Source organism: Thalassophryne amazonica, chromosome 5, assembly GCF_902500255.1.
Source record: "Thalassophryne amazonica chromosome 5, fThaAma1.1, whole genome shotgun sequence".
Taxonomy (NCBI): domain Eukaryota; kingdom Metazoa; phylum Chordata; class Actinopteri; order Batrachoidiformes; family Batrachoididae; genus Thalassophryne; species Thalassophryne amazonica.
In genome coordinates, this window is record NC_047107.1 from 54,171,319 (window position 1) to 54,197,423 (window position 26,105).

The 26,105-nt window shown below is 40.7% G+C and overlaps 1 protein-coding gene and 1 long non-coding RNA gene across 2 annotated transcripts in view; one reads left to right on the forward strand and one right to left on the reverse strand.

The window, feature by feature from the left end:
• The window catches only part of wscd2 (WSC domain containing 2), a 128,352-nt gene that overhangs the window by 4,976 nt on the left and 97,271 nt on the right, over nucleotides 1-26,105 (reverse strand). The window contains 7 exon segments of the mRNA XM_034170286.1: nucleotides 6,450-6,650; nucleotides 6,728-6,872; nucleotides 6,874-6,893; nucleotides 10,634-10,808; nucleotides 10,897-11,018; nucleotides 14,029-14,186; nucleotides 14,188-14,211. Of these exon segments, the coding sequence (XP_034026177.1) occupies nucleotides 6,450-6,650; nucleotides 6,728-6,872; nucleotides 6,874-6,893; nucleotides 10,634-10,808; nucleotides 10,897-11,018; nucleotides 14,029-14,186; nucleotides 14,188-14,211 (845 nt within the window).
• Nucleotides 579-25,726, forward strand: LOC117510535. The gene is made up of 3 exons (XR_004560744.1): nucleotides 579-1,001; nucleotides 10,276-10,282; nucleotides 25,716-25,726. It is a non-coding gene; the product is annotated as an uncharacterized LOC117510535 (long non-coding RNA).

Sequence of the window (26,105 nt, forward strand, 5' to 3'; positions counted from 1 at the left end):
GTCTGTGAAGGAGGATTGGGTGAGGTCTCATGCTCTTCAGCACACTTCCTGAGGTAATTTGGTTTTGGTGACTTTTATGAAGTAATGACGGTGGATTTGGTGTCCCTCACACCTTGTGTTATTGAGCTGTCACGTTATGCTAATTGTCTAATCAGCTTCTGCTGCAGTGGAGATTTGAACTGAGTTGTTCCGTACCTGCAGGGTGAGAAGCTGATATATATTTAAGCCAGGAAGTGTTTGCTGATTGTGTGCACCCTTTTGAGTTGTGTCTCTCTGGGTGGAGAGTGTTGGACTCACTTCATGTTTTCTTTCTTCACAGACTCGGTTTGTCGCGGCCACCTGGGGGGTGTCGGCGGGGTCCCTGGGTCCGAACTGCTGTGGTTCCGGACCGTTTGCACTGCTGAGAGCGCGCCGTGTTTTCACCTCACCAGACCGCGGACATTTTTGGTTGTTTATCACTAAACTCATTATGATTATTAAATTCTGTTATCTTTTGAACCGTGCTCTGCTTATTTCGTGCTGGGTCCTGTCAAACGCTGGGTCGGTGCTCCGACCGCGTCCGACACATAACACTTAAACTACAAAAGCCTGTGGGAACTAGTTACCTTGACTTTTTTGTCAACTTCATCTCTTTTACGGTGTAGTTGTTCTGATACATTTGCAGAAGAGGTATGTAGGAGAAATGTGATGATAAACTTTTTTGAGCAAATTTTTAATGTGACCCACCACACAGAAACAAATGTAAAGTATATGGTAAAAGAGTCACTCCTGTTGGAGCTGCAGCTAGGGTGATGTTTTAAAGGCCACAGTGAAAGATGCCTGGGGGCTTCAACATCATCTGCGGCCCCCACAGTGTGCCTCTGCAGATCCTTGCACACAATGTTACCCTGCTTCCCAAACCGCAGCTCCTATCTGTATCTGAACTGGCAGCTGTCAAAAAGCCTTTCTCTTACTGATGGCTTTGCATGGTTTCCACACCACACACAAAACATATACATTCTGTGAAAACGTCTTGTCAGATGAGCTGACGTCTCCACAGGCAAACAACTGCCGGCTTGGTACATCTTCTGGCTATGGAAAATTGATTCAAAGTTTAAGTCAGGCAGAAGGCACATGGATGAGACATAAACCTGTTGCCATGGCTACTGAAACATATTTTGATAAATGGGTGAACTGTATACAGGCAACACTTAAAAAAAATTCTAAATATCTAAATTCCTTTCTGACTAAAAGGTCGAGAAAAAAAATAAGAATAATTTTTGCTGATGAATCATAGAATTGTTGCACAATGTAGGGATGACACGGTGGGTAAGAGACGAAATGTGCAAAGCTTCACACAAATAGACAAAAATACATTTTATATTGTTAGAATGAAGAACTGATTTTCACAAAACTTGAAGACATGTTTGCACTTATCTGGGTATAGAGGCAATTATTTGTTTTTTAATTTCAGCAATTAAATCTAATAAATAAATTAATATATACAGTGCACCCAGAAAGTATTCACGGCCCTTCACTTTTTCCACATTTTTTATGTTACAAACCAAGCAAGAAGTCAAAAGAATTGTCTGTAGCTGCAGCATTCCTCTGTGGAGAGAGGAGAACCTTACAAAAGGACATGCATCTCTGTAGCAATTCACCAATCAGGCCTGTATGGTAAAGTGGCTAGAAGGAAGCCACTAATTAGTAAAAGGCACATGACAGCCCACCTAGAGCTTGCCAAAAGTCACTGGAAGGACTCTCAGATCATGAGAAACAAAATTATCTGGTCTGATGAGACAAAGATTGAACTTTTTTGGTGTGAATGACAGGCAGTATGTTTGGAGGAAACCAGGCACCATCCCTACAGTGAAGCATGGTGGTGGCAGCATCATGCTGTGAGATGTTATTCAGAGGTAGGAACTGGGAGACTAATCAGGATTGAGGAAAAGATGAATGCAGCAATGTACAGAGACATCCTGGATGAAAACCTGCTCCAGAGCGCTCTTGAACACAGACTGGGGTGACTGTTCGTCTTTCAACAGGACAATGACCCTAAGCACACAGCCAAGATATCAAAGGAGTGGCTTCAGGACAACTCTGTGAATGTCCTTGAGTGGTCCAGCCAGAGCCCAGACCTGAATCCAATTGAACATGTCTGGAAAGATCTGAAAATGGCTGTGCACCGATGCTCCCCATCCAACCTGATGGAGCTTGAGAGATGCTGCAAACAGGAATGGGCAAAACTGCCCAAAGACAGGTGCACCAAGCTTGTGGCATCATATTCAAGAAGACTTGAGGCTGTAATTGCTGTCAAAGGTGCATCAACAAAAGTATTGAGCAAAGGGTGTGAATATTTATGTTAAGTGGGCCGCTGAAGAGGAGGTACTGCTGGCCCACCACCACCAGAGGGCGCCCTGCTTGGAGTGCGGGCTCCAAGCACGAGAGGGCGCCGGACCCTGAGGAAGTGACAGCTGTCATTCATCCCCTGCACCAGCTGTCACTCGTTCATCATCATCATCACCATCTTAAAAGCCGGATCGGGACTCCACCTCCTCGCCGAGAAATCGACTACCGTGAGGTACACTTCTCTGCTGATTAACACGTTGTGTAGGATTCTGAATTTCTGTTGCAGCCGGTATCCTGTGGTGTTCACCCTTATCTGGGAAGTGGCGTGGAGCGTGACGACGACAACCGCGCTACAGATAAGTGGACACACTAGGAGCTGCACGAGTGTGTGATTCGGAGGTGGAGGTTCTCCTCCTACTGTGCACAAACTGTAGACCACTGAGTGTAAGGAGTTACACTCATTCATCTTTTTCTGCTTTCTGCCAGCAGTACCAGGGTCGACAGCCGAAGACAGAGGTCACCTGGGATTCGGGACTTGGCGGCTCCGGTGTTCTTCAGACCGTTGGTGGTGGAGGCCGTGTGGGACGCGGTCTCTCTCTCGTCGGGGTCTTCTATCTTCGAGCCTGCCCACACGTCACCTGGTGTTCATTGACTTTGCAATTTCTGTACATTTAGTTGTGTTTTGTCACAACAGTAAATTGTTACCTTTTGGCTTACTCATTGTCCGTTCATTTGCGCCCCCTGTTGTGGGTCCGTGCTACGACACCTTCCCAACAATTTATGTACGTGATTTCTTAGTGTTTTAATTCTTAATAAATTAAGTCCTGTTTTCTTATACTTTTTTCACACAGCATTTGTGCAAATGTTGCATGAATTCATGTGAGGAAGCTGGTTTTTGACTGGCGACAGCACTCGTGTCTCAGCTGACCAACACGCTGATCAAAGCAGTGATTGTTTCATTTCTCAGAAACAACAGTGACCTTTTTTATATGATATTGAAAACTAGAACTTTGGGCAGAAGTCACATTAGTTACTAAAGGTCATAACCACCAGAACAGCTCTGGGTTTGTTGTTTTGAGTCTGGGTTTCTTTAGGGCCCCTTCACACATAGTGCGAAGTTTGGACGGTGTTTGGACAAAAACGGCAAAACAGCACGAAACAGTTTGAAATTAGTGCATGAAACATTGAGCACGGAACATCATGCCGATGGGCAGGCGTGCACAAATCTGGTGCGAGAGTTCGTGCACGTGCCGGTGTCCGTCGAGCAGTAACAGTGCCAGGTGCACCATATGGCGCAACTTATGTGGAAGAAATAAAAACCAGTTGGTATGTGTGGAACCACATTTAAGCTTAGCAGGGGTGGTGGCCAAGTGGTTAGTGCATTTGGTTTCAGTGTGGAAGGTTCCCAGTTCAAATCCCACCCCTGTCACATTTCTCCATGTAATGTGGAGTGGCGTCAGGAAGGGCATCCAGTGTAAAACATCTGCCAATTCGACATGCAGATCCATCTTGGATTTGTTGCTGTGACCCTGAGTGAAAACAAGGGAGCAGCTAAATGGTCTCTCTCATAGCTTAGCATTTGCCTCAGTGATTATGTCTACAGCCATATTTTCTCTAGATAGAGACTGATCAAGACTGGCACCAAGGTATTTGACCTTAGTTTGGCATTTCAGTGTATTTCCATCAGACTGCACTTTCATGTTATTTTGCTTATGCAACATATGTCTGGAACCAAATAGCACTGTTTCAGTTTTTCCAACATGAAGGAAGAGCTTGTTGCCAGCCAGCCATTTTCTGACAGACTCACCTGGCACTATGAGGGCTGTATGTATAGGTTTTTTGCAGCAAACAATGGATGGATTGTCATTCATATATACACTCAACAAAAATATAAACGCAACACTTTTGGTTTTGCTCCCATTTTGTATGAGATGAACTCAAAGATCTAAAACTTTTTCCACATACACATATCACCATTTCTCTCAAATATTGTTCACAAACCAGTCTAAATCTGTGATAGTGAGCACTTCTCCTTTGCATGAGATAATCCATCCCACCTCACAGGTGTGCCATATCAAGATGCTGATTAGACACCATGATTAGTGCACAGCTGTGCCTTAGACTGTCCATAATAAAAGGCCACTCTGAAAGTTGCAGTTTTATCACACAGCACAATGCCACAGATGTCGCAAGATTTGAGGGAGCGTGCAATTGGCACGCTGACAGCAGGAATGTCAACCAGAGCTGTTGCTCGTGTATTGAATGTTCATGTCTCTACCATAAGCCGTCTCCAAAGGCATTTCAGAGAATTTGGCAGTACATCCAACCAGCCTCACAACCGCAGACCACATGTAACCACACCAGCCCAGGACCTCCACATCCAGCATGTTCACCTCCAAGATCATCTGAGACCAGCCACTCGAACAGCTGCTGAAACAATCAGTTTGCGTAACCAAAGAATTTCTGCACAAACTGTCAGAAACCGTCTCAGGGAAGCTCATCTGCATGCTCGTCGTCCTCATCGGGGTCTCGACCTGACTCCAGTTCGTCGTCATAACCGACTTGAGTGGGCAAATGCTCACATTCGCTGGCGTTTGGCATGTTGGAGAGGTGTTCTCTTCACGGATGAATCCCGGTTCACACTGTTCAGGGCAGATGGCAGACAGCGTGTGTGACGTCGTGTGGGTGAGCGGTTTTCTGATGTCAATGTTGTAGATCGAGTGGCCCATGGTGGTGGTGGGGTTATGGTATGGGCAGGCGTCTGTTATGGATGAAGAACACAGGTGCATTTTATTGATGGCATTTTGAATGCACAGAGACACCGTGACGAGATCCTGAGGCCCATTGTTGTGCCATACATCCAAGAACATCACCTCATGTTGCAGCAGGATAATGCACGGCCCCATGTTTCAAGGATCTGTACACAATTCTTGGAAGCTGAAAATGTCCCAGTTCTTGCATGGCCGGCATACTCACTGGACATGTCACCCATTGAGCATGTTTGGGATGCTCTGGACCGGCGTATACGACAGCGTGTACCAGTTCCTGCCAATATCCAGCAACTTCACACAGCCATTGAAGAGGAGTGGACCAACATTCCACAGGCCACAATTGACAACCTGATCAACTCTATGCGAAGGAGATGTGTTGCACTGCATGAGGCAAATGGTGGTCACACCAGATACTGACTGGTATCCCCCCCCCCCCCCCCCCCAATAAAACAAAACTGCACCTTTCAGAGTGGCCTTTTATTGTGGGCAGTCTAAGGCACACCTGTGCACTAATCATGGTGTCTAATCAGCATCTTGATATGGCACACCTGTGAGGTGGGATGGATTATCTCAGCAAAGGAGAAGTGCTCACTATCACAGATTTAGACTGGTTTGTGAACAATATTTGAGGGAAATGGTGATATTGTGTATGTGGAAAAAGTTTTAGATCTTTGAGTCATCTTTTGGGAGCAAAACCAAATGTGTTGCGTTTATATTTTTGTTGAGTGTATGTAAGGAAGAGCAAGGATTCAAAGATGGAAATGGTACTCCACACTGAGGGATTAGAGACTGTTCCACTAATCCCAATTGACTGTTTTCACTGTCACATAGGACTGAAACTAGGTTATGGCTGATTCAAGACGTCAAAGATCTTCACATTTAAGTAACAGCATCATATGGTGTATTGTATCAAATACTTTATGTAAATTGTGGAGTACCATACCTATATAATGGCCTTTATCTTGATACACTTTGATGTAATCAGTGAAATTTGTCAAAGATGTTTCAGAAGAGCATGCAGATCTGAAACTCAATTGATATTGAAATTATGACCTTGGAGATGTCATCTAATTGGACATAGACAATGCTCAAGTAATTTTGATATTGTACTTACAATGGATAATAATTGGATGGATAATTACCTGCATCTAATTAATAATTTTTTTCCAGTGAATTGGTGTCAGCCGAGCCAGTTTAAGGTCATAAGGAATAATATCTGATGTTTGAGAGATTTAGACTATGCATAATTGTAGATGCAGTGAACTTTGGCAGCATCTTTAACAATCTGGGTGACATCTTGTGTTGGTTGGAAGTGATCTTGAGTACCCCATCCTCAGCTGTTCAGCTTACCTTTTCCTTTCCAGTGGGTCTGAGAAGCAAACCCAATATGACCACCATATTTGCGATTGAATTCTGCCATGAGAGCTTTGTAGGGATTTCGGATCATGAGGATGCTGGAGTCAAAGGCTTCAATCTCCTTCTTGCCACTTTCATGTGTCTTAATGCAGATCGTCCTACCACTCCGCCAGTGGTCGCGTTCACCTTTAAATCCTGTGGAAATCTCACACTGATGAATACTAAAAAGCAATTCCCTAAGTGACTCATGCTGTATGAATGTTGAAGCTTACCTTTATTGTATAGTGAGCCATCAAAGTAGTAGCTGCCGGTGTAGAAGCCAGTAGCGAGCTCTATGAGGTGTCGAGCCCAAGTGTTACCAGCTCCGGGAAAGCTAGCGAGGGCCACCAACTTCTTGGAGCGAGCAGGAAGGAAGTGTCCGGTCCATACAGCGGTTATCTAACAAGATCAATTGGCTGTATTAATGATCTGGACTAAATTCCATTGAGATTAAACAAAAAATATGATTTTTGTCATGTTTCTAAATGTAGCATGAAAGTCAGGTGTTGCTCAATACAATCAAGTCGATCTTCAAGACATTTCCTGTTTAATAATGCAGATGTGTCAGAATGGTGGCTGATGACATAGATTTATGTTGAAACAATGGAAGTTAGGGATTAAGACACTTACATCACTGGAGCAGAGCTCATACATAAAGTTCAAATATTTATACAGAAGCATATAGTGGGAGTTTTACTGTTGAGGAAGTCTCACTTAAGTTCCTCCTCTTTATGGATCATTCTTTCAAGTCACTTTTGAAAAATCCTGAAGTGAAACAACACAATGATCTATTACTGCTCCAGCAGTCCCTGCATCTCAGTTTGACTCATGATGAAAATCTGAAGCTGATCATTTTTATTCTTTCAATCTTTATTTATGGTGCACAACTCAATGGCAGGTGTTTACTATTATGCATGGGTGTGTTCACAGGGACAGTTAAAAATAAAATGTAAACATAAAGTACAAACATTTACAACATAATAAAGAAATGAAATAGAAACACAGAAAACACACAAAACTGACTAAAGGGACAAACCACCAGCATCCATGATTCAAAACACAAATGACGCAGCAGGTAGTACGGCTGCAAAAATCTACCTGGTTAATACTGGTTAATAATTGTTATTAACAATAATTAGTAATATATGAGGTCTATCAGAAAAGTATCCGACCTTATTATTTTTTTCAAAAACCATATGGATTTGAATCACATGTGATTGCGTCAGACAAGCTTGAACCCTCGTGTGCATGCGTGAGTTTTTCCACGCCTGTCGGTTGCGTCATTTGCCTGTGAGCAGGCTTTGAGTGAGGAGTGGTCCACCCCCTCTGCGGATTTTCATTGTCAGGAAATGGCGGAATGATTTGGGCTTTTTTTCCATCAGAATTTTTTCAGAAACTGTTAGAGACTGGCAGCTGGAAACCATTAGAAAAATTTATCTGGCTTTCGGTGAAAATTTTACGGGCTTCACAGAGAATAAGGACTGTTACTACAGCTTTAAGGATGGCTTTAAGGACGCTCGGCGCGCCGCGCTCCGTGCCGTCATTGAGAGCTACAAACCACCGGATCATTTCTAAACGGATGGCTCTGTGGAGCCGGACCGTCGTGTGCACTTTCTTTGGTTATCACAAGAGCTGGACATTAACCATTTTCCAGCAGATTTCACTTTTAACAAGAGATTTTGTCATGGAAAGCCAAGCGGAGGCTTCACGCGTCACGACCGATTTGCTGATGGAGCGAGACAAAGGAACACCTCCATTTTGGTCCCACAGGACGGCTTTGAGATGGCGTCAGACAGCTGTCGGTGGTTTTTCCATCGAGTGATTATCCGAGAAATTGTGGATGTGCCTGGACATGCCAGAACATGTCCCGTGAGGCTTCATCACGGTGTTGCTGTGCGCCATGCGGCACCGCCGCAACGTGCGGAATTCCTCTGCACGTCTGTCTCAATGTGCCGAAAAAGTGCTGATGTCCACGTCTTTTCACAATTCCTGTACTAGTCAGACGACATCCCGGATAAAACACAGCGTCCAGTTTGGAAATGAACGGCACATTCCACTGTTACAGGAGGTTTTGTCATGGAAAGAGGAGCGGAGGCTTGCTGCTGGACCACTCCTCACTCAAAGCCTGCTCACAGGCGAATGACGCAACCGACAGGCGTGGAAAAACTCACGCATGCGCACGAGGGTTCAAGCTTGTCTGACGCAATCACACGTGATTCAAATCCATATGGTTTTTGAAAAAAATAATAAGGTCGGATACTTTTCTAATAGACCTCGTATAAATAACAAATGGTTAAAATGAGATGCAAATAATGTAACATGATTAAACAATAACTAAAAACTAACTCTTTATGGCTCATGTGTGTGTTTAATGCAATTTTTAATTTTTTGTCGAACTTTGTCAGAAGTGCTTAAAGTGCCAAAAAACACTTAAAGTGACAAAAAACAAAGCACAAAATAAATAGAAAGAAAGAAAGAAAGAAAAGAAGAAAGAAAGAAAGAAAGAAAGAAAAAAAGTTGTAAATTCAAACAGAAAGAGAGCAATGGACATAGCTAATAAATGGCAACTAGAGATCCCATTGCTGGATATCTGCTGGACAGGTACGTATTACATAACTGTCAGTCAGTTGTCAATACTAAAGTTAGTTACAGTTATAATGTTTTCCTTACCAAAATCAGTCAGTGGGGATACGCTTGTTTTATCATTACTTTATTAGCTCTATATATGTATTTTTCCCAGTCGGGACATCAAAAATTCCAAATTTCAATCAAATGCGGTATATACCTTGAATCTTCGTGCATGTGCGCATGTGCTTCCTTGCACACATTATGGAGGAAGCACATGCGCACATGGAGTGGAGTCTTTCCCAAATACTTTATCAGCAATGAACTTAGCTGTAATTTTGTGACATAAAAACAACGTATGTTAGGTTTCAACAAAAAATACCTTTTGTTAATTTTGTGGAAAATCAAAGGGCTGTCACGTTTAAATGACATATCCCAAAATAAAGGCTTATTACTCTTGGACAAATGATACAAAGTCATTTACTTTGCATCAACTGACACAAAAATTTCATGAAATCAGTTGGTATCAAGGTTAGATGTTCTCAAGGTTAACAATAAACATAAAATACAAAATATCTTAGAGAAGAAATCAAATTTTATGTGTTACAGAATGGTTATTTCGGAAAAGCAACGAGCCAGATGCTTGGATTAAATTGTAACTACAGAAAGATTTGGATTTGGGGGTTGTAAGGTTAAACCTTACTTGTGTGAAGCACCTTGAGGCAACCTTGTGATTTGGCGCTATATCGATAAATGAAAATGAAATTCACTGATTAAACTAAATAAGCATGAAATGGACATAGTGTCTGTTGTGTGCTAAAACTTCTTTCTGTACACAAAACAGCTTTCCATGTAAAAAAAAAAAAAAAAAAAAAAAGGTTTTCAGTCTTCACTCGCTTTACTCCACAGAGGAACCAGCCATTTTATGCATATTTTACACATGGGAAATTGTATATTAATTAAGTCCTCTACTAGTCTAATCCTGAAACACATTGAAGGACTTTAAAATTTAAAGCCTTACTCAAAGTGACTTATGACAGTGAGGATGTTACGTTTTGGCTTGGAGACAATCTTGTTCTTTTTGTTTGGTTCTCACCTGAATCATGGCATCACAAAATGTTTTGCTTGGGTTCATTTTTGTTCTGGAGAACAGATGCACTCCACAAAAGCCCACGCCACTTTACTGAGAACTGTTGATTGTAAAATGTTATGAAAGCCCATCTGTGAGTTAATCTGTTATTTAAGGGCATAAAAATGTAAGTTACTCTCATTATCATTATCATCAAGCTATGAATTGTCATATAACTGTGAAAAATGTCCATCCCAATTTCCCAGGAACAGATTTTCTCAACTCAACAATATTTCATTTGGAATACTAAAACAAATAAACATAAAATTGATAAAGCTGTAAAACTTTTTCCACAATAAGTGATTAATCTATCAGTAAAGCATCAAAATAGTTGAAGATGACTTTTCTGTTGATTGTTGTTTCAGTATTACTGATTGTTGTGTTTTCATTGCACATCCTGAATATTGCTGCTGGTTACAGATAGAAACTAGGTGGTGAACTGTACCTTGAACCTGAGTCTGGTACACCACAAAGTACTCCTCGTTTCCACAGCTCTCAAACTCCTCGCCCTGGCAGTGGTACAGACACATGCTTTCATCCTCCAGCTCATGAAGGGAGAAAAGAGGAGTTGGGAACCCGCAATAACATCGATTTCCAGCCAAGACAGCCAGCGATTTCTCCTGAAATAAAGGTGCTGTCAGTCATTTCTCACACACATACCCGTGCACAAAAGTGTATTCATCCATAAACATCCAAAGTCCCCCTCACCCTCTCCGTACACATGTCAACACACTTGTCCACAGACATGTTTTGGATGAGTGCACTGCAAGGCAGTGCCAAGGTGACATTGTCAGGTCTGTGAAAGCAGCCCTTGAAAATGGCGCTACCGTCTGAAAGAGATAGAACACAGCACAATTACCACCTGTTTGAATTGGAGATAAAGGTCAAAATTAAAGTTTTTCACTCCAGTTTGCACCAAAGTTGGCACTCGTAAGGAAGCTGAGTTGCCCAGCAAGGCCAAATTTACCAAAGGTCGATCAATGGGGCAAAGGGCACCTCTGCTCATCTGTTTGTGGCCTGCTCTGCTCAGGACCTTTTGCTGATTTCTACCAAATGTGGCAAAGGTAAAGGAATTTGAGTTTCAATCCATTTCGACAAAATGTGACACACACTTACGTAGGTGGATTGCAGAATTGCCTTGATAAGGTTAGAAAGGGTTCGGTCATTAGGGTGACGGCCAAGTGGGTTAAAACAAACAAGCAAACAAAAACAAAAAACAAACTAGCACATTCTCAAGTTTTATGGTTGTTGAGTAGAGCTTCATGAGTCTGATAAACTTTTAATGATGATCAGATTTGCTCTCAGTTACCTTAGGCACTGAACTGCCAGTGCCTGGAACCAACAGGTACACTCTCATTCTTGCAAAATGTCAGTGACCTTTAACCCTAGGCACTCACTCCTACATGGACAAAGGCATCAAAATAACTGCTTCTCTCCTTATGTATGATCATGTTCCATATTGTAGCAGAATAACACCAATATTGCATATTTATTGGCTTTATTGCTGTTAGGATTTTCAACACAATTCATTAAAAAGATAAAGAAATGAGAAGTAAACAGTGGTTTTTAGGGCTGAGTTGTTTATTATCATACTCATATAACCTCATCACGAAGGATCAAGAAGGTCCATCCAGCTTCTCCCTTGTTTCATTCATGGTTGCCACAGCAGATCTGAGGTGGATCTACATGTCGATTTGGCATAAATTTTACACTGAATGTCCATCCTGACACAAGTCCATAAGTCTTCTGATGCTTCATCGTGAGGACAGGGGTGGGCTTAAACTGGGAATCTTCTGCTAAAGCACATGGCCACTACCCCTGCCCTCATAATGAAGCAAATCATTTTGCTTTATTTCTCCATAAACCAATGAAGGTGAAAACCAATAAACAGTCAACTTGCCAGAGAAGACATAACAATATATAATTCTGATTCTGTTAATGACAACACTGCGGTGATGTCACAGGAATGATAAATGATGATACATATTTGTCTGCTTATTCTATTTATTGGAAAAGTTTACTTTACTTGCTGTGGTGAGCATCATAAAGCTTCTTAAGTTTGTAACATTATGTCCAGAAGTGATTTAGATGTCTAAATTAAGAAATAAGACTGCATGAGTGAATGATCGATACGAATGGTGGTGTTCATCATCTTGGTGGATAGATCATTGCCACTTAGTTTGCATATTATTTCATTTATTTATCATTACTGTTATCTCTTTGTTGATTGTTGATTTTCTTCAGTCTCTTAGTAATTATTATGGTGAGGCAAACAAGCAAGAAACAAATGTTTTATTACCATATGACAACAACCTATTAGCCATAGAGATAATCAATCAATCAAATTTTATTTCTATAGCACTTTACAACAGTTTCACTGAACCAAAGTGCTTTCCCAATAGCACCAGCTAGAGATAAAATAAAAAGAACAGTACGAAAAACACAATAAAACACAATAAGAGCATCCAAATAGAATAAAAATAGACAAAAAGTGTCAAAGCAATAAATGGAAATGTTTTTAGGCAGATAGAGATCAACCAAAATTATTGAACCCTTTCCTCACTCACTCTGTGCTATGCAAAAATGCAATATCACATCCACATATTGCATTTTTGCAGTACTTTTGTTTTTGGCCATGGACTATGGATTGAATATTTGACATTATGGGTATTGTTTTTATTGTTTTTATTTTATATTATTATTATTATTATTATTATTTTATTTTATTTTTTTTTGGGGGGGGGGGGGGGGTCTTATTTTCACTGTTGATATTGTTATCTTTGTGTACCTTGTCCTTTGTGTGCTCCTGCTGCAACATTAATTTCCCTTTACGGGACAATAAAGAAATTCTGATTCTGATTCTGATTCTGATTCCTTATCCTAAGAGTCAACAATTTTTTTAAAATCCGAACACAACCAGTTAAGTATCTGCAAACAATGAGATGAGGCAATTACATAGCCTCTGCCTTCCTCTGTCAGTTGGTGGTTGTAATAAATGCCAAACAAATTATTTTCTACATTTCCAGTTTTACACAGAATTACCTTAATGCTAATAGTCTGTATGTGTTAAAGTCATCATTCAGCCACCTCAACAATTTCCTGCATTTCCTCTTTAATGTGCAGAGCAAGGATCACATGAGGGAGATCAGGGTTAAAGGTGAAACCATTATGTTGTGCTCAGCACTTTGAAAGATGGAAAATGGGGGGGCCGGAAAACAGAAATGGTAACAAAAAATAAACATGACTTGTGTCAGTTGCAACATGAACTTTTAGTTATTTAGATTTAACAACAGCATTTTGTACAACATTTATATAAAATGTTAGAACAGTTTTTAATCTATAAAACATGAGGATGCCTTATGCCTTCATTTTTCTGGCTGGGACTTTCTAAAATTTCATTTAAAAAGTACCATAGAGAGGAACAGGCAGCATTCCTGTTATTTCACATAACAACATCAAACAACAAAATGATCTGCCAATACAGGAGCAGGAAATGGAAGTCCCTTCCTTAATTCTGGTAATCAGTGTTTCCTTCCTTCATTTCAGTTTTCCAGCAGCAGGCAGTAAATATTTAGGATACAGACCATGGCTGGCTGGGATAAGTAGCAGGGATCTCCAGGGACAAAGGCAAAACCATAACAGAGCTCTCTGCTTCCCTTAATGTGGCGTTAACCTAAAATTAAAACAAATATTTTACCTGAAAACACCATGGATTCTTGCATAGTGTGCTCCTGTGTGTGGGGTTTTTTTTGGGGGGGGGGGCTCCCCTGGAATCTAGCCCTAATTTAAAATTATTAATACCAGGAGAGTATTTTTAAGGTGGTAATGTGAAACACTTACAGCGACGGCAGTACTCATGGCTCAGCTCCAGCCTGTAGATGGACAGTCGGTTGGCTCCTCCACACAGGTTGCTTTTCTCACCCTTACACTCCATGTTGCATTCACTGTCTGATGCATTTGGGGCCTGGATCTTGTGACCACAGTAACACTCTGCTCCAACTCAGGCCTGCCTACAAGTAACCTCTACAACCAGGGAAGAGGAAAACAGCAGCTTCTTCAGTGTTTTTTTACTTTCACTTGTCCTTCATAGAACACAATTTACGTATTATCAGATTGAGTAGATGTGTAATGTAAAGATGGACACATCCCACAACATCAGAAAATAGAAGAAGCCAGAAGAAATGCTCTGAATCCTTGGGTAGGAACCTTATAAACTGTATGGCTATTTCACTGTACCCCCAAAACCTGCCTGCTGCCACCTCACAGAGGACTTTGATGCCAAGAGGCCTTTCGAATGCAAGTGGACAGTGAACGCACCCCACAATAAGCCACAAACCCAATCTCTCTGTACTGTGGTGAAATGCTGTTCCTCTTTGTCTGTCTGGTTTCTTTCACCCACTGCTGTGGGAGAGGGAACAGGCAGGCTGGGAGGACAGCCACCTAATTCCTTCCTCCTGTTCTCCTTCTGAATCAGTGATGGGTGTAATTCAATGCATTTGATAGAACCACCTGTGCTATTCCTATTCTTCTAGGGACAGAAAAAAGAGGTGAAAGAATAATGATGAGGAAGATGATATATGAGGAAACAAGAGGCAAATAGGTGAGAGGAGACAATAATATGCACACATATAAGCGCTTGTTTCTCTAAGAGCACGATACAAAACATTTTTAAACATAGCAACTGAATAAATTTGCATTTTTACACTAATGTTATTTTTTTAAAAGGATATTAATTTATTGACAATTACTGGCATGCTAACTGGATTATAAAGTAATATAACTAGCGTTTGAGTAGGATGAATAATTGCGTGTACGAATGCGGCAATGGAATATGACAAATTTTCATTTTGTATAACACATTTTGTTTCTTCAAATCTGTGACAAACTTTTACTCTTTTTCATTTTATTTGTCAGTTTTTCCAGACCCCAGCATGACCCCTTCTTATACTGTTGTGCTCATAAATTTACACACCATGGCAGAATTTGTAAAATGTATAGCGTTGTTTTAGTAAAAGTAAGTCCCTTCGGCTGCTCCCTTGTTTGCACTTGGGGTCGCCACAGCAAATCCAAGGTGGATCTGCATGTTGAATTGGCACAGGTTTTACGCCGGATGCCCTTCCTGACGCAACTCCACATTACATGGAGAAATGTGGCAGGGGTGGGATTTAAAAAAGCACAAGTGATTGGGCGAAACACATTTGTTATTACCTCCACCAACAAAGTTGAGTGCAGGTTATGTTTTTACCCCTGTTTGTCTATTTGTGAACAGCCTGTAACCCATAATTTTTCATATTTCGTTATGGAATTTTTACAAATGTTTCATATCCCGATAGACAAGAACTGATTCAATTTTCAAGGTGATAAGTTAAAGTCTGGAAAAATCCCCATCCTTTAACATTCAACAAATTAAAAAAAAAAATCATAACTGTGTCAAAAAAAGATAGAATTTCTTTCATATTTGAGGATGGTATCCTTTATTGACTGACAAAGTTTGATCTGGATCTGATCTGAATTACAAATTTTGTGGCCATTTAAATTGAAAACCCCATTTAATGTATATTTTACATTATATCTTAAACATGCCCCAATCACACTCATATTTGAAAGTGAGGTTGCTTGACAAAGTTCGATCTGGATCTGATTCAGATTGCAAACTTTGTGGACATTTTATTTTAATATTGAAAAGCCCATTTGGTGAACATTTTTCATTATATCTCAATCAAAAGTGCTGCAATCACTCATTTGTGACAATGAGGTCAATGATATTGAGGTCAAGGCACTGTTGATGCCACTCCAGAAGCTTCACTTTTTTTCTACTGTAGCCACTGAAGGGTCAACTTGGTCTTATGCTTCAGATCACTGTAATGTTGGAAAGTCCAAGTGTGTCTTGCATACAATTTGTGGGCTGATGAATGTCTTTGTAGCTCACACACCCTCAGAAATTCAGAGATCCACCTCCATGCTTCACAGCAGTGAGGAAGCACTTTTCGTCATAGGCCCTGTTGACTTCTCTTCAAACATAGCAATTGTGGTTGTGACCATAAAGTTAAAATCTGGTTTCATCATTCCCAATAACTTTGTTCCAGAAGTTGTGAAGCTGGTCTTGGTGCTGTTTGGAATATTGTAAGCATGCTGTTATGTGGCGTTGTTGCAGCAATGGCTTTTTTTCTGGTAACCTGGTCATGTAGCCAATTTTTGTTGAAGAGTCTCCTTATTGTGGATCTTGAAACACATCACTTTCTCACAGTGAAACCTGTATTTCAGTTGAAGTAGTTTAAGGATTTTTGTTTACATCCCGACCATGCTTCCCAGCAGTTGAGGCTGAAATGTAGTTTATGGAATGTATTCACAGCACTTTACTTTTCTACATTTTCTTATGTTACAGTCTTATACCAAAATGGATTATTGTTTTCCTCAAAATTCTACACACAATACCCTATAATGACAATGTGAATTTTTTTTATTTTATTTTTTCAAATTTATTAAAAAAACAAACAAACAAAAAACAAAGAAATCACATGTACATACGTATTCACAGCTATGACGCTCAAAATTGAGCTCAGGTGCATCCTGTTTCCACTGATCATCCTTAAGATGTTTTTACAGCTTAACAAGAGTCCACCTGGAGTAAATGAAGTTGACTGGACATGATTTGGAAAGACACACACCTGTTTACATATAAGGTCCCACAGTTGACAGTGCACGTCAGAGCACAAACCAAGCATGAAGTCAAAGGAATTGTCTGTAGAGAGGAGAACCTTCCAGAAGGACAACCATCTCTGCAGCAATCCACCAATCATGCCTGCACGGTAGAGTGGCCAGATGGAAGCCACTCTTTACTAAAAGGCACATGGCAGCCCACCTGGAGTTTGCCAAAAAGCACCTGAAGGACTCTCAGACCATGAGAAACAAAATTCTCTTGTCTGATGAGACAAAGATTGAACTCTTTGGCCAGTGTCAGGCACCATCCCTACAGTGAAGCATGGTGGTGGCAGCATCATGCTGTGGGGATGTTTTTCAGTAGCAGGAACTGGGAGACCAGTCAGGATTGAGGGAAAGATGAATGCAGTAATGTACAGAGACATCCTGGATGAAAACCTGCTCCAGAGCGCTATGGACCTCAGACTAGGGCGGCGGTTTATCTTTCAGCAGGACAATGACCCTAAACACACAGCCAAGATATCAAAGGAGTGGCTTCAGAACAACTCTGTGAATGTCCTTGAGTGGCCCAGCCCAAACCCATACCTGAATCCGATTAAACATCTCCGGACAGATCTGAAAATGGCTGTGCACTGAAGCTCACCATCCAACCTGATGGAGCATGAGAGGTACTGCAAAGAGGAATGGGCAAAACTGCCCAAGCTTGTGGCATCATATTCAAGAAGACTTGAGGCTGTAATTGCTGCCAAAGGTGCATCAACAAAGTATTGAGCAAAGGCTGTGAATACTTATGTACATGTTATTTCTTAGTTTTATATTTTTAATAAATTTGCAAAAATTTTAACAAAACTTTTTTCATTTTGTCATTATGGGGTGTGAGGATAATCTTGAGGGAAAAAAATAATTTACTCCATTTTGGAAAAAACCTAAAAGTTTTTCATTTTCTCATTATGGGGTGTTGTGAGTAGAAGTTTGAAAAAATTAATTTACTCCATTTTGAAATAAGGCTGTAACATAACAAAATGTGGAAAAAGTGAAGCGTTGGGAATACTTTCCAGAGGCACCATACCTGAGTGTAGTTTTGTATCAACAAAACCACTAATTCTAATTTCTTTATCACATTTTGAAAACTACTGTCAAATCTTTGGATATCTTTTTATATCTTTTACACTTTCTTGCAGATCTTTTGACAGCTGTTTTGCTTTCTCCATGGGTCAGTCACCACCAAAATCAGTGCAGCATTGGGTGAAATGTGCAGAGGTCTCACAAGAGCTACGAAACCCACTGACTATTTCTGTGCAGGACCTAATTACAGTCAAACATGCTACAGGTGTAGAAACCTACCCTTAATAGCCATTTAAACCTGGGTGTGGAAACGTATCAAGCCAAACATTCAAGGGTATGTAAACCTTTGTTCAGGGCCATTTTGGTGATTTCAGTTATTGTTAAAATTCTTTCAGAGTATGTAAATTTATGAGCACAACTACAGATGGCGAACCATTTTCTAACATTCCATGTTTGTCTTTTGGGCTGACTCTGTCCCAGCCCCAGTGATTAAGACCTGCTCATCATGGTCTTGTTGACAAACTTCTTTATTTGGCCTGGCACTGTGATGGGGTCTTTAGTTCCCCTAATTGCTACCACGTTATGTAACTGATTCACAGGAGATTTCTTCATCTGGCTTCTTGCCTGACATCAGTTTACCTTAAGTCTGGCTTTTACTTCTGTGCTGCTGCATGTCTGCACAGAACAAACTATTACGGGTCATGAAACATGTCAGAGGAATGTTTGTAGTCAAATAACGGACCAAGTGAAGGATTTTGACATAAATATTAAACACTGAGAACTGCAGGGGTGGTGGCCAAGTGGTTAATGCGCTGGTCTCAGTGCAGAAGGTTCTGGGTTCAAATCCCACCCCTGGATTTGAACCCAGAGTTGTGGAGTTGCATCAGGAGGGCATCCGGCGTAAAACCTGTGCCTATTCAACATGCAGATCCACCTTGGATTTGCTGTGGTGACCCGAGTGCAAACAAGGGAGCAGCCGAAGGGACTTATTATTAAACACTGAGAACTGCAGACATATTCCAGCACACAGCTCTGGAATGCTCTGAATGTTGGTCAAGACAACAGTGTGAAAGTAAACAGATTTAGGCACTGATGCCACTGCCCCTTCCATCACTATGCACTTTTATATTTCTAAATTTTCTAACATTGTAAACACAACTTATTGACTTTTTGGCAGTGGTGAGCACTGTTCAGCTAATCCGATAACCGATAATTATTGAAGCTAATGTTTTTGTTAGCGGATTAGCTTTTCAGATAAGTTTTAAAACCATCATCGGACCAATTATCTCCTGATAAATTTAGTTCAGATAACTTTTCAGTCCGCTAGCATTTTTTATTTTCTGGTCAAGGGAGCAAAGTTTAACAGTCAAAAACGTTTGTAAACCCTAAAATCAAACATTTTAATCCCTGCCATGTGTAATTCAGTGGTTTATGGCATGGAAATATAGACTGGAATGGACGTCACATGACTAGCGGTGTGCCGCACGGCAGCCATTACTAAGGGTGGAGACAGCGCCTTGAGCCAGTTTAAACAGAAGTGAAATGAGGGGAAAAAGGCAGCCAGTGCTTCACAATCAACTGCCACCAACTACAAAAACAAATTCTCGCATACTAAAATGAACTGTACAATAGCCTTAATGTAATTATGTAAAACAAATGTCTATTTTAAAGTCGTTATGTCGCAATTTAATATCAATATACTGAGACTATAACTCAACGCCATAAGTTCTTTTTCATTAAGCTGCGTTCACATGCATACAGATATGGAAACAAAAATGTTTAATATATTTATGTCTATATATATACTTGCAGTTGTTGTTAATATATGTACATGGTGGTCACAGGCGGCATTTAAATTTTAACAGTTGTGGTGGAGGGATGGAGGAGGAGGTACTTTTTACCCTGACTGGGGTCAAAAGTCATTAAATTCTGAATGGCTTTATATCTACTTGTAATAAAATGTTAGTAAAAATCATATATATGTTGTAGTCATTAAAAGACTAGCAATAATATTACAGTGGAAAAAGCAGCAAGGTAAATGACCACAATGGCAAGGCATACTTCAGATTTATATTTTAATACATAAGGATTTTTTATCCAGGCATGTATGGGTTTGTTAGAGCTTTTAATCAGCTTGAATACAACTTACAAGGCCTTCATTTATAAAAATCCATCGAGAATTATGATAACAGGAAAAAATATCATAGTAAATGATCAGAATGGCATATTTTCCCCAAATTTCCACACTTAACATAAACTTTTTTTTCTACCCAGACATGTATGGATTCATTATAAAGAGCAATTAAAGGGCTTTAAAACAAGCCTACTTTTATTAAAACCTGTTAACAAATAGCGACAATAGAGAGAGAAAAGCAGCAGTTTGTCATAATTTCCCCAAATTTCTGCATTTTACATAAAAGTTTTTTTTTCACCCACACATGCATAGATTCATTGGAAAGAGCTTTCAAATGGCTTTAAAACAAGCCTATATTTATTAAAATCTGTTAAGAAATAGCAACGCTAGTGCAAAAAAGTCAGTTTATTATTGATGATCTGCACATCTCCACCCTTAGTAATGGCACCTTCCTGCCCTGAGTGACACTAATAGATTGAGGCGCACACGTCCATTCCAGTCTATATTTCCATGGTTTATGGCAGACTGGCTGCTGCTTGCTGATGATGTCATCGTTAAGCACAAGACGTGATTGGCTGGTCAACGCAGGGAGCATTGTGGGTAGTGTAGTTCAGGTTCACTTTGGACACTACACTGTTTCCGTCCATTCTACACAAACAAAACGGACTAATTTTAACATTATTTTATTTTATTTCTTTGTGGCACGGGATAATTTAATCGCTAAGAGAGAGGAGATATCACAGCACAGCTGTGAGGGAGTTTTCTTCACTGTTTACACACCGTTTTGGATAATCAGGATGCCTTATGTGGAATATTTTCTTCAGAATTTAATGAATCCCACTGAAACTAACGGGTAAGAATTCATATTTACTATGTGCCTTTCACTCTGTCAATCAGTGCATTAATGGATGTATTTTGGGTTGTTTAAGCTGCAGGGTTAAAAGCGTGTGAAAAAAGCAGTAGCTTTTAGTTCGTAAATGACGGTGTATATAATACCAAGATAAACTGTGACCTCTAATACTGTGTTTTACTGCTTTTGAAAGATGATGACAGGTCTTTGGGGTTTTATTTTTTTATTCATTCATTTTTCATGCATTTTTGTGTGTGTGTGTGTGATCTTTGTATTTACCCAGAAGCCCCTGCGGAGCTTAAAGTGAAACTGGTTTATCAGAAGCCGACAGTGTAATCTGATGTGGCTGCGTCCGAATCAGTACTAAAAGTTATCGGTTATCTGTAATAAAGATAAATTTTTAGCAGTTTATCAGTTTAGCGTCATATTTCAATTTCAATTCAGTTTCAATTTATTTTCATTTAAATAGCGCCAAATAACAACAGAGTTGCCTCAAAGCACTTCACACAGGTAAGGTCTAACCTACCAACCCCCAGAGCAACAGTGTAAGGAAAAACTCCCTCTGAGGAAGAAACCTCAAGCAGACCAGACTCAAAGGGGTGAACCCTCTGCTTGGGCCATACTACAAACATAAATTACAGAACATATTCACAGAACAATTCACGGACCAAATATACAAGAAATGCTATTGGCGCACAGGACAGGAGGATCGCCAACACGAATACAACTCCCATCTCTGGATGGAGCTGCACCTTAAACAGGGAGAGAAAACAGAATCAGGCATCAAAAAGACAAAAATACTGTATAATTTGCCAGCATTAACAACAAGAAAACAGAGAAATACTAAGGTGATCGCCGGCCCTAGCCCTAAACTTCACTAAAGACCCAGAATTTAGATAAAGTTGAGGCCGCGGCCCGCTCCAATTACTAATAAATGAATTAAAATAGTAAAAAGCATAAAACAAAACTGTACCAGTATGCTAGCATATGAAAGGGAAAATAAGTGCGTCTTAAGTCTGGACTTGAAAGTCTCCACAGAATCTGACTGTTTTATTGACGCAGGGAGATTATTCCACAGAACAGGGGCACAATAAGAGAAAGTTCTGTGACCTGCAGACTTCTTATTCACCTTAGGGACACAAAGTAGTCCTGCACACTGAGAACGTAAAGCTTGGGTGGGTACGTAAGGTTAATTAGGTCAGCTAGGTAGGGAGGTGCCAGTCCATGAATAATTTATAGGTTAGTAGCAGAACCTTAAAATCTGATCTCACTGGGACAGGAAGCCAGTGAAGGGATGCCAAATGGGTGTAATGTGGTCGAACTTTCTGCTTCGTGTCAAAGTCTGGCTGCAGCATGGATTAGGGTCTCAGCATCAGCCATAGACAGGATGGGACGAATCTTCGCTATATTTTCGCAGGTGGAAGAAAGCAGTCCTAGTAATATTTCTAATATGGAGGCCAAAGGACAACGAAGGATCAAAAATTACCCCAAGGTTCCTCACTCTGTCAGTGTGATGTATGACACACAAGCCGAGGCTGAGCGTTAACTGGTCAAATTGATGCAGATGTTTCACTGGACCAAGAACCATCATTTCAGTCTTATCAGCGTTTAAAAGTAGGAAGTTTCTAGACATCCAACTTCTCACTGCTACAAGGCAATCTTCTAAGGATTTTATGTGAACAAGATTACCAGTAGTTATCGGCATGTATAACTGAGTATCATCTGCATAGCAGTGAAAGGTAATCCCAAATGCCGCAATATGTCCCCAAGGGGTGCTATATAAAGGGAGAAAAGCAGGGGGCCTAAGACAGACCCCTGTGGAACCCCAAATTTCATGTCACTAAGGTTAGAGGTAGTGTTACTGTACAAAACACAGTGAGAACGACTGGTCAAGTATGACGTCAGCCATGCAAGGGCACTTCAAGTAATCCCAAAATGATTTTCCAGCCTATCAAGTAGATATGATGATCCACTGTATCAAATGCAGCACTGAGATCTAACAGCAACAGAACCGTAGTGGTGTCCGAATCCATTGTAAGCAGAAGATCATTCACCACTTTAGTGAGAGCCATCTCTGTGGAATGATATTTTCTAAAGCAGACTGCAGCGGCCTCAAAGAGATTATTCTCAGTAAGATAGTCTACGAGCTGCTGTGACACCACTTTTTCCAGAATTTTAGAGAAAAATTATAGATTTGATATCGGCTGATAGTTGTCAATACACTAGGGTCAAGATTAGGTTTCTAAAGGTGATAGAGAGAGGTTGAATGGGGCATTAATCCTTGTTCTGTGATGTGATATGTAGCCCCCCCAAGAATTGGTTGGGTCTGTAATGGCTCAGAACCTTCCTAAAAGCCTCTCTGAAACAGCTATGTTACTATGCTGGGTTTAGAATTCCTCATTTGCTTTTAATGGCATCGTTTCGGAGCTTATTGGCAACCTCATTATGAAATGCACGTAGGTGTTGGCGCTGATCGGTTGCCGTTGTTTGATTGGTTGCCCTTGCTCTCACTGAAAATGCCGCTAAGAGGATTAGGAAAGTCTCCGGTTCAACTCAGAACAAAATGAAAATGATCGCTGATTCGCTCATTTCGCTGTCAATCAAAATGGATTCAGCCTCAGACAGATCATCCATCATCATGCAGAAGCTGGGCATCCAGGCCAGCCGAGGCCAGCCCACTGCCCCATAGACCCCCAGACACGCACAGCCTCTGATTGGGCGGGACAAAGCCCAGCATTTATCCAATGACTCGTCTCATTTTGCTGCACTTTGTGTCGCTATTGAAGTCTGTGGACGGACGGTTTAAAGCACTGTGAAGTTGCGGGTTTGAGTGAGAGGAAATCTGCGTCGTTACCAGTGATAAGAAGCTGATTCTGAACAAAAGTTGAGTGCGTTGTAGCGAAAACGAGACAACAGTAATCTTCACTAACTTATTTAACAGATCACGTTTCAACATTGCTGTTGTGATAAATCTTGTTCCTCGCCCACCAACATGAAATCAGCCAGAGGCTGACTGTGACATAGTCCAGTCACAAAATAATAATGATAATAAAAAAAAAAGATCCGAAATAATTTAAAAAACAAATTTAAAACAAAAGAAAATGTGATACTTACAGGCTGTACTGATTGCTGGGTTGATTTTGTCACAGAGTCGGAACTGACCCTCTACTGAGTATTAAATGCCGACTGAAGCCAGCTCGAAATTGTGCCAAGGTTGTGACAACAGTCCTCCGTGAAATGCGCCAGAGCAAAGAAATAGTCGGCGGTTGTATGTACTGGGGATGCGGTTAAAAATGAATAAAAGCCAGTGATCGCGTACACTGTTTTCCATGGGAAGAATATGTAAAGATCGTAGTCCACTATGACAGCCTGGGAAGGCACAGCTGTAGCTCGCCATTGCTACTCTTCCAGTGGTAGGAATGGGTGGGCACAACCTTATGAATAATTAATTTCGAAAGGGACGTGTGTGAAAGGGGGTGGGTGTGGGTGTGTGTGTGTGGGGGGGGGCTATTGGTGAAAAAGTGGACGTAACTTTTCTCTCAAAAACGGACTGGCCTGTTTTCTAGGGGCAATTCAAAAAAGGAGAAATACTTGAAATAGAGGTTCTGAAACTTGCTGGCACTTCGTGTGTATTCCCCACAGCGGGGAGACTCTGAACTAACACCAAAACATGAAAACATGATTTTGATTCTCTATCCCCTTTAAGTAATGGTTTAATCACTGCAGATCTGAAACATTTATGAACAGATCCAGAAGTTAAAGAAAGATTAATAATTTCCAGCACAGTCGGCCCAAGAGTGGGCCACAGGTCCTTAAACAGTTTGTTGGTATAGGATCAAATAAACAGGTTGTGCTTTTTGTTGACATTACGAGTTTTGTCAGCATGCCTAGTGAGATACTGTCAAATTCTGTAAATCTAGGTAATACCTCAGTAGTGGCACCCACATCAATAGCAGGGTGTAGTGGCTGGATTAAGGCATGCCGGGATATGTTTAACCTGATGTCTTCTATTTTCTTCCCAAAGTAATCCAGGAAATCTTGTGCTGTAAAAGGAGAGCGAACTACTGGTGGTTGTCCATGCAAAAGTGTTGCCACCGTGTCGAACAAGAACTTTGAGTTATGCTTGTTTTTGTTGATCAAATCAGAGTAGTAAGTCCGCTTTGTAGCCAATAACGCATGCTTACAGTCTAAGATAGCATCACGCCACGCAAGGTGAAATACTTCTAGTTTTGAACGACACCATTTCCGTTCTAGACCTCTTGGTTTATGCTTGAGGTCATGCAGATAATCATTGAACCAAGGTGACTGTGATCTGGGGGAGCGCGGTTTTAACACAGGTGGTGCAATCATGTCGAGTGTAGTTTTGAGCACTGAGTTTAAACTATCCACAAGTCTGTCTACTGACTGGGTATTTGTCAAATGTGAAGCTAAGACATCAGGCAGTCTAGTTTTGAGTTCAGTCTTAGTTGAGGAGTTGATGCATCGCCGTAATGATATATAATGTTATGGTTCCACTAAACACGGCAGCGAAACTGTAAACTTAATAAGTGAGTGATCAGACACCACTGATGTAAGAGGCATGATGTCAATATTCGTGACAGCAATACCACGTGCAAGAACCAGATCCAGGGTATTTCCTCTAATGTACGTCAAATCCCGAATGCATTGCCGAAATCCTAATGCATCCACAATTTCCATAAATGATTTGCAGAGGGGATCAGAAGGCTTATTTATATGAATGTTAAAGTCACCAATGATCAGAATGTTATCTACACTAGTTGACAAGTTAGAGATGAATGTACCAAATTCATCTAAGAGTTCAGAATATGGGCGAGGAGGCCTATATACAGTGACAAAGTAATACGACTGACTGATCATAAAAGATAACTTTTCAGTTATTGGATGGTTATGAAGCTACTTTTCGGTAGCTGTGCCCACCACTGCTTTTAGGTTCTCTGTTCTATTTGATCAGGTACAATCGATGAAACCCTTATTTCAGTACACCTGTTAAAAGAAAAGAAAAGAGGATTTGCTGAATCCACTGTAATCAGTCGTGACTTTGTTCCTTTGACTGAGCTATGCCTGTGTCAAGCTGTATTAATGAAACCCTGACCCTTTACATGGACATGATGTAACTTAGTCAAAACATCATGACTTAACTGAGTCAAATCTTTTTTTTTACAGTGAGATTTCTTTGAAAAAATTCAC